This window comes from Psammomys obesus, unplaced genomic scaffold, assembly GCF_907164565.1.
Source record: "Psammomys obesus unplaced genomic scaffold, mPsaObe1.curated_primary_1811, whole genome shotgun sequence".
Taxonomy (NCBI): domain Eukaryota; kingdom Metazoa; phylum Chordata; class Mammalia; order Rodentia; family Muridae; genus Psammomys; species Psammomys obesus.
The window spans coordinates 11,372,062-11,381,313 of record NW_026586550.1 but is presented as its reverse complement, the minus strand read 5'-3'; the positions used below and the strand labels follow the sequence as shown (position 1 = coordinate 11,381,313).

Below are 9,252 nucleotides of genomic sequence, written 5' to 3'. Positions count from 1 at the left end.
CTTCCTTCCTTCCTTCCTTCCTTCCTTCCTTCCTTCCTTCCTTCCTTTCTTCCTTTCTTCCTTCCTTCCTTTCTTCCTTCCTTTCTTCGATTCCCTCCCTCCTCTCCCCCTTCTACTAGAGTTTGAACTTAAGGGTTTTGTCTATGCTAGGCAAGTACTGTCACTGAACTTATTTCCAGCCCTATTTTTACTTTGAACTTGTGATCCTTCTGCCCCAGTCTCCCCAGTAGCTGGGACTATAGGCCTCAGTCATCAAGCTAGACTCTGGGATGGATTCCTTTTGGAGTTAAGTGAGGACTCTGACCTGTGCCCAGCTACATCCCTATGGGTGTAGAGAAAAGGATCAGTTGGCTGCTCCTGCAAGGCTAGGACCAATGAATTTCTTATGATCAACTTCTTTATGGTAATGGATTGACATTCTAGACTAATATTTTAAAAAAGCACTGTGGTGTCTTGTTTAAAGGGAAGGCACATGTAGTAAGACCCATAGTACTTCAGTAATGTAAATGCCCAGGCGTAACTGTACTAACAAAACATAACTTCTCAGAATGTCCTCAGGTCACTGATCAGGACCACTCCCAATGACAATTGTCAGGTGGGGACACACTGTCTACTGCTAGGGCATCTTACTACCTTATGCTTCTATTTTAGACAAGTGCTGTCGAGTTCATTTTCATTTGCCATATCGATGGCAATTCTTGGATGGAGGCAAATGGAAGGATATGGACAACATGGAGCTTATTGAAGAGGCATATAGCAATCCCAGTAGAGACAGGTAGGAGAATGAAAACCTACCCCTCATCCTGGCTTTGTGTACAATATTTTGTGTATAGCATAAGAGATTTAGTTTAAACAATAGTATATGTATGTGTGTGTAATACCCATACACATAAACACGCATCATTTTGCAAAACATGTTCTGGAGGTGGAAGCCTGTGTTTATACTGGAAGTCAATTATCTGTTCTTCCACTTTCCTCCATTCAGGGAGGAGCTGTGAGAAAAGAACATGGTCCCAAGACCAAGTAACCTCTGTTACTTGCTGCTTGGATTGCTCATACACAGTTTTAAGAGACAATCAAGAGCTGATAATTTGTAAACTTCTAGTCTTTTCCATAAAGTCACACAGCCAAACTGTTTAACCTGAATGCTTTTATTAAGTTTTCCTAGTATTTTCCCTTAACCAATTTATAGTAAATAAGGAAGTCCCAGGTAGTCTTCTTTTAAATACTTACCCATTACTTTGCTTGAAATGTGCTGTGATTTGCTTGTAAAAAGATAATTTTGAAAAATTTATTTTGGGCATGGGCTGAAGAGGTAGCATAGTAGGTAGAGAGCTTCTACTCTGCCGGAAGAACTGCGTTTGGTTGCTGGCACCCACATGGTAGCTAACTGTCTGTAATTCCTTCCAATTTTAGAGGGACTTAGGCCCTCTTCTAGCCTTTTCAGGCACTGCACTCATGTGGTTGAATACATGCAGACAAAATACTCACACACCTAAAATAAAAATAAATAAATCTTTATTAAAATAAAAAGTTTGGGGTTTATTTTAATTTTGGTTATGTCTGTGTGTTTGTCTGTGTATATATGTGCATGTGAGTGAAGGTGCCTGCAGAGGCCACAAAATGGTGTTGGATCCCCTGGAGCTAGTAGAGTTATGGGCAGTTGCAATCCACCCACTGTGGGTGCTGGGAACCAAAATGTGACCCTCTATAAAAGCATCAAATGTTCTTAACCACTGAGCTCCATAAAAAAAAGAATTTTAGTATTTAAAATGGTTTTTGAACTTAGAGTACATATGTGCAAATTACAATTGACTAAGAATATGAAACAAATTATTCCCCTTAGGGGACAGGAGCCATACAAAGAGACCAACAAAGCCAAAAAAGCTGGGTCCAGGGGCACTGCACAGACTGATGCATCAACCAAAAACCATACATAGAGAGGGCCTAGACCCCCTGCTCAGATGTAGCCCATAGACAGCTCAGCTTCCATGTGGGTTCCCTAGTAAGAAGAGAAGAGACAGTCTCTGACATGAACTCGGTTGCCTGCTCCTTGATCACTTCTCCCTGGTGGGGCAGCCTTGCTAGCCCATTGAGAAAGAGGATCCAGTCAGTCCTGATGGGAGCTGATAGGGTAAGGTCAGACAATAGGGGAGGAGGACTTCCCCTATCAGTGGACTAGGGAAAATGGATAGGGGAGGAAGAGGGAGGGAGGGCAGGACCAAGAGTTGATGAGAGAGGGCCTACAACAGGGATACAAAATGAATAAATTGTAAATAATAATAATAATAATAATTTAAAAAGAAATTTCCAGCACTTAGATGATGCCCTACATTAATAAAACTTTGTTTATACTTCAAAAAAATTTTCCTTAGGAAGATTGAATAGTTCATATACCACCCATAATCTTTCTATTTGAAACAAATTTTAGACAGTATTATGCATAAATATTAAGTATATAACAGTTACTTTTGGCAAATGTACTTACTTGTGTAGCCAAATACAGAGTATCTCATCACCTTTGAAGGTTCTTTATTCAGCTCATTTTCTACAGTTGTCTTCACTGCCTTCTCTCACCTTAGATTAGCTTTGTTAGTTTGTGGACCTATAAGTTGAACCATTTCTGTGTACTGATAGGCCTGGGGTGCAACCACTGTGGCTTCTTTTCCTTTAAAAAATTTTTCAGTTCTGCTTTTAGAGACAGTCTCATTCAGCACGGACTGTCCATAATTCTCAATCTGGCCAACACCTCCCAAGGGAGAGGGTTATAGGGTGTACCACCATGCCAGGCCCATGACTGGGTTAGGCCAATCTTCTGTGCCCCATAGGTTTGTTTATATGGGGGACTATCTAGAGGGGTTTTCTGGGAGGTAGGCTGTACTTGTCCTGGGCTTTATCAGGAGATAACAGGTTGTTTTCTAGATGATTATTTTCCAGTCCTGTCGGCAGTATTTAATGACAACCCCCATATTAGTATTGTAGAGTATTTGTGTACTAACCATTTTACAGGGTTAAATGTTTTCTCAGTTTGCATAACCATGATTTCCATGAGGAACAAATTGCCATGTGTCCACTGGCAGTTTTTGCTTCATTTCCCGTGCAATGCCCATCCTTAAACATATTTTGGGAGTAAGGAGAAGCTGTGTTTTTTTTTCCTATCCATTTATTTTGAGACATTTTCTACATTTCTGGATGTTAAATGTGAGCTAAAAAATAAGCTCAGTCAGCTAATAGTGCCTTTAATGCAGAGAAATATTTATCCATCTTTTCCTTTATGGTTTTGTACTTCATACATCTTAAGAAATCCTCCTTTATTGCAATAACAAGAATTCTCCTGAGTTTTCTTCTAAAAGTGAACATTTTAAGTATTATACTATAGTTAAATTCTCTTTTTAAGTGATTAAATTTGAGTCCAATTTCATTCTTAGGTAGGTGAATCATCAGTTTCTCCAATAACTACTTTGAAAAGTTTTAATTAGTGTGGTCATGATTAAAATACCTGACGTAAAATTTAAACTACTAAGTACACTCATATGAGCCCCATGACTACTCATTTTCAGAAGTTTATTTTTAAAATCACCAAAAAAGCCAGATTTGGTAAAACATTAACAAACCTTAGCTCATTTCAGCTCATTTTCATTTTAGTTCTGAAATGTCATCTTTTCTACATTTGTCTTCAGTTCTACCTGTGTTAGTCATTCTGGCCTCTGGTCAGTGCCTGTCTGTCAATCCCACACTGTCTGACCCGTTGAAACTCAGTACTAAGTTCTGGTATCTGGTAAGACAAAGGCTTTCCCTGTCTTCCTCTTCCTCTTCCCTGCTCCTTCTGCTTCTTGCCATTTTTCTCTTTAGGAATTTAAATTTTTCATCAGCTTACAGATTGATTACTGTGCTGTATTTTTAACTGAAAATTGCATGGACTTGTGAGTTTGGGAAGAATTGTCTATCATTTTTATGCACACACATGCCCACTTTCTGAACCCTTGGCGTAGGTCTCCTTTAGAATTGCTGCTGGAGTTCTGATGAAGCGTGTGCATTGTGTCCAACCAGAGTTCCTCACTGTATCTTTTATTCTTCTGACTTCTCTTTCAGTCCTTTTCCCTCTCTTTGCTGCATTTAGAGGATTTCTTCTCAGAGCTCCAGGCTCCTGGCTCAGCTGCTTCAGCTGAGCTCTCTTGAGTCACACCTGTGACTTCACAATGTATGATACCATAGTACTTTCTATTCTTGGTTTTGTTTTGAGACAGGTTTTCTCTGTGTAGCCTTGGCTGTCCTGAACTCACTTTGTAGATCAGGCTGCCCTTGAACTCACAAGAGATTTGTCTAGAACTCACAGAGATGCACCTGTCTCTGCCTCCCTGGGTGCTGGGATCACAAGTGTGTGCCACTGTGCCTGGCTGTACTATTCTTGTTTTTTCATCAAGTTTTCCTGTTCAATTTTTTGTTTTTAGTCTCTTAGTCCTAAGGTAGACCTTTGATTATTAAACAGAACCACTTTTCACATTTTGCATCTTAGTCTGGTTCTGTTTACATTTGTCAGCTATGTTTTCTCATGAAGTCTTGTTTCCACATGCATTGTGTGATTTGATTTTTAAGTTCATGTTTGATGAAACTTTATTTGTGGAAATTCTTGTGAGGTGAGTTCCTCCCAAGAGTTTGTGTTTGCTTTTCTGGGAACCTCTGTCTTTATAGCTAATTTTTACATAGAGGTGTGAAGCATCCTGAAACTTGCAGGAGGCTTGACTGGGTGAAAGTCCTGGGGGAGTTTTTTCTCTTCCTTCTAGAGTTAGTGTGTATGCAGGTGAATTTACTTCCTGACTGCCTTGGTAAGGCATGTTCCTGGCACCTAGCTACACAGAACTCTGTCTCTGTTCTCTTTCTTTATCTGTATTTTCTTCTCTCTCCCTCTCTCTCTCTCTTTGTCCACATGGAGTCTCAGGTAACTCTGGCTGGCCTCAAACATACTTTGTAGTTGAGAATGACCTTGAATTTCTAATCTTTCCTAGACCTCCCAAGTACTGGGATTACAGGTGTTTGCTACCAGGCCTGGCTAGAAGTATCTCTCCTGAGCTGGATCAGTGATATACTCATCTAGTTGGGAAGGTGAGACAGGAGGATCCCAAGTTCAAGACTTGCCTGGGTAACTTAAGGACTGCTTTAAAATGAAAAAAAGAGTAGGGTTATAACTCATTTGAGGAGTGGTTTCCTAGTGAAGTCCTTGGTTCCTAATCCAGCACTAGATGGTAAAAATTATCCCTCTTTAGATTTGGCCTCCATTCTTACCCAGATACTACATTTGCATGTGTTCCTCACCCTCTTGCTTTGGATGCTAAAACTACAACTTTTTGTAATTACTCATTGTGTAATTACTCACTTTCTTCTCTGGTTTTGTGACTGTCTTTGGTCTTTGAACAATACCACATTTAGAAAGGAGCCTGTCCTGGTGTCTAGAATGTAGGCTGTGCAACCAGACTATCTCCTTTGTACTTTGTTTGCTGGCTGGTTTTGCTTAGGTGTGTTTCTTAGCTTTCACGGGCGTTTGTTTTGTCATGTGTTACATGGAGATAATAGCCTCATCCCATAGAATTGTACAGATTGCATCTTCTACACATTACTTACTTTATGCAGGGACTGACAAATACTCAGTACATGCCAACTATTGTGATTTTTGTTTTCTAAGGCGTTCTCTTTATTTTTTGACAGTACAGTAATGTGTTTTATTTTTGTAGCCTTTGAGATCAAACACAGGTTGCTGTTCGTGGTAGCCCAGTGCTCTGCCCTTGCCAATCCTTCAGCCCTGATTATTATTCTTTTAATTTTTTATTAATTACACTTTATTCATTTTGTATCCCCCCATAAGCCCCCCCTTCCTCCCCTCCTGATCCCATCCTCCCTCCCCTTTCTGCATGCATGCCACTCCCCAAGTCCACTGATAGGGGAGGTTCTCCTCTCCTTTCTGATCTTAGTCTATCAGTTCTCATCAAAAGTGGCCGCATTGTCCTCTACTGTGGCCTGGTAAGGCTGCGCCCCCCTCAGGGGGAGGTGATCAAAGAGCGGGCCAATCAGATTATGTCAGAGGCAGTTCCTCTTCCCATTACTTTGTAACCCACTTGGACACTGAACTGCCATGGGCTACATCTGTACAGGGGTTCTAGGTTATCTCCACAAATAGTCCTTGGTTGGAGTATGAGTCTCTGGGAAGTTCCCTGTGTTCAAATTATCTTGTTCTGTTGTTCTCCTTGTGGAGTTCCCGTCCCCTCCAGCTCTTACTATTTCCCACTTCTTACATAAAATTTCATTCACTCTGCCCATCAGTTGGCCATCAGGCTCAGCATCTGCTTTGACAATCTATACTGCAGAGGCTTTCAGAGGCCCTCTGTGGCAGGTTCCAAGGTTGTTTCCTGTTTTCTTCTGGCTTTCAGAGGCCTTCTGTAGCAGGTTCTGAGGTTGTTTCCTCTTTTCTTTTTCTTCTGATGTCCATCCTCTTTGCCTTTCAGGATGAGGATTGAACATTTTAGTTAGGGTCCTCTCTTTTGCTTAGTTTGTTTAGATGTACATATTTTAGTGGGTTTATTCTATGTTGTATGTTTATATGAGTGAGTATATACCATGCGTGTCTTTTTGCTTCTGGGACATCTCATTCAGGATGATCCTTTCCAGGTCCCACCATTTACCTGCAAATTTCATGATTTCCTTATTTTTCATTGCTGAGTAATACTTCATTGTATAGATGTACCACAGTTTCTGCATCCATTCTTCAGTTGAGGGGCATCTGGGCTGTTTCCAGCTTCTGGCTATTACAAATAAAGCTGCTACAAACATGGTTGAGCAAATGTCCTTTTTGTGTACTTGAGCCCTGATTATTTTTAAGGAAGACTATTTTAACTAGCATTATCTATATTTATGGTGAGAGAATTTTCACGATATCTAGTCTTCTATCTCACCCTTATTTTATTTTTCACAAAGGAGAAGTGATGACCTTGAAAAGCAGCTTTCCCTATCTCTGGAAACATTTTAAAAGCAGATATAACACATTTACTATTTGCATTTATCCATATGTATTCTCGCAGGTGGAAGCAGAATGACCTATGTTGTTTAACTAGTGAAGTTTTAATCTGCTCTTCATTTTCTTTTACAGTATTGTGTACACAGAGGCAGCTGCTGGCTTTCACTTTGATAAATTAGACTTTGATTCCTTGAAGTTCGGTAGTACTGTGGCTCGCCGACTCTCCACAGCTTCTTCAGTCACCAAACCCCCACATTTCATCCTTACTACTGAGTGGATTTGGTACTGGATGGATGAGTTTGGTTCTTGGCAGGAATATGGACGACAAGTAAGTGTGATAAAAAAGGATGGCTGTTTTGTAAAAGATCAGTCTCCAAGTGGGTTCCTAGTAAGGGGAACAGGGACTGTCTCTGACATGAACTCAGTGGCTGGCTCTTTGATCACCTCCCCCTGAGGGGGGAATGTGCAGCCTTGCCAGGCCACAGAGGAAGATCATGAAGCCAGTCCTGATGAGACCTGATAATCTAGGGTCAGATAAAAGGGGAAGAGGTTCTCCCCTATTAGGGGACAAGGAAAAGGGCATAGGGAGGAAGGGGGAGGGAGGGTGGAATTGGGAGGAGACCAAGGAGGGGGCTGCAGCCAGAATACAAAGTGAATAAATTGTAATAAATGAATGAATGAATAAATAAATAAAATTTTAAAAAAGATCTGTATAAACAAAAAAAATGTAATGTCTAAAAAGACTCAGGAAAAAAAAAATTAAGACGCCTTCCTAAACAAAAGCTCAAAGATCCAGGGAGCATACTTGGTAGACACCAGTATTCCTAGATATATCTTTATTAGCTTGTTTTTGAGTTCTTAAACATTTTGGCTTATGAGTTAATGTTAGCGAACTCATGAATGTTATTTAATGCTAAATAACTGTCATGATGTCAGTTCCATTGGTTTTATTAGTTAGTAGAAAACTTTAGAGTTAGTGCCTAGTGTAACTGTAGTTGAAGGCTTTCAAATTGCCTTTCTTGACTATTGCCACAATTTTAGAAAATAGGAATGTATGAGAATAATGATTTATAATAGCCGTTGATTTAGAACCCAAATCATGTAACTCATTGTTACTTATTTGAAGGTGTCCACAATGGCTGTGGTCAAAAAGAAGTCTCTGGGGACTTGTAGAAGTGCAGTATGTGGAGAGAGCCAGTTATGTAGAGATCCCTTTCCACGGTGAAAATTATCTGTGGAGCCTGATGGGTACTTGTTCTGTCTGGCTTCTTGGAAGTTATTTTTGTATTTTGTATTTTGTATTCTTTGTATTCTTAACTACTCAGAAAGTCATTTTTCTCTGCTCACATTTTTATATATGCTCCATGAGGACAGGACACTTCTCTTTTACCGTGGGTACATCTTCCATGCTTAGAATGATACATTGCAGTTCTTTAGGCATAGATAGCTATCAAAGGGGAAGGTATTGCTGCTTCTCTTTGTTAGCTGGAGCTGTTGTGCCAACCTTACTGACTAATGCCCTCTTAGTATAGTTTCTTCCCAGTACCAGCTTCACTTGCTACTCTCGCCTGCCTCCTCTGCTTTCTCTCCTTTCTTCTCCAGTACCCTGAGACTATCATATCTGTATGTGGCCTCATTTAGATAGATTTTCTAGTGTGGTGAGGAGCATGAGAGAAAGAAGCTAGGACATGACATGGAAGAGATGAGAGAGATGCTGGCTAAGCATGATCCATGAGTCTGGCTTGCCTGGTTACAAGAGTTTATGATCAATGACAGGCCAGAAACACATACCAAAGGCAACAGTCATATTTTATATGATGATCCCTCTGGCTCTTAGGGGAAGACAGGGCAACAGAGAGCCCTGATGGTAGCTCATGAAAAAGTAGGTTCCCTGGGTGGCTTCCCAGACTGAATTGTCAAACTCAGGGTTAGAGACCTTTCTTCTCTAGCAGTCCAGTTCACACTTCTGTGTTTAACATGTCCTTACTCTTTGATCACAGTCTGTAAACTCATTTAGGACGCTTTGGAACTCTCTGGAAATTAACTGCATGTGTATGCCATTGGTATGCCCACATGCTGTTAAGATGTGGAGACAGGTGGACCTGGTTCTTGGGGTCTCCTCTCATAGTGTTAGCTGTACAGCCTTGCAATAATAGAATTGGGTTCTTTCATAGAATTGGGTTCTTTAGGGTTTTTTCCTCCTTCCTTCCTTCCTTCCTTCCTTCCTTCCTTCCTTCCTTCCTTCC

At 40.6% G+C, this 9,252-nt stretch overlaps 1 protein-coding gene across 1 annotated transcript in view; it reads left to right on the top strand.

Moving 5' to 3' along the window:
* Parp12 (poly(ADP-ribose) polymerase family member 12) overlaps window positions 1–9,252 on the top strand; it is a 38,702-nt gene that overhangs the window by 14,906 nt on the left and 14,544 nt on the right. The window contains exons 5-6 of the mRNA XM_055602150.1: window positions 652–775; window positions 7,139–7,334. Of these exons, the coding sequence (XP_055458125.1) occupies window positions 652–775; window positions 7,139–7,334 (320 nt within the window). The remainder of the gene's footprint in view (window positions 1–651; window positions 776–7,138; window positions 7,335–9,252) is intronic.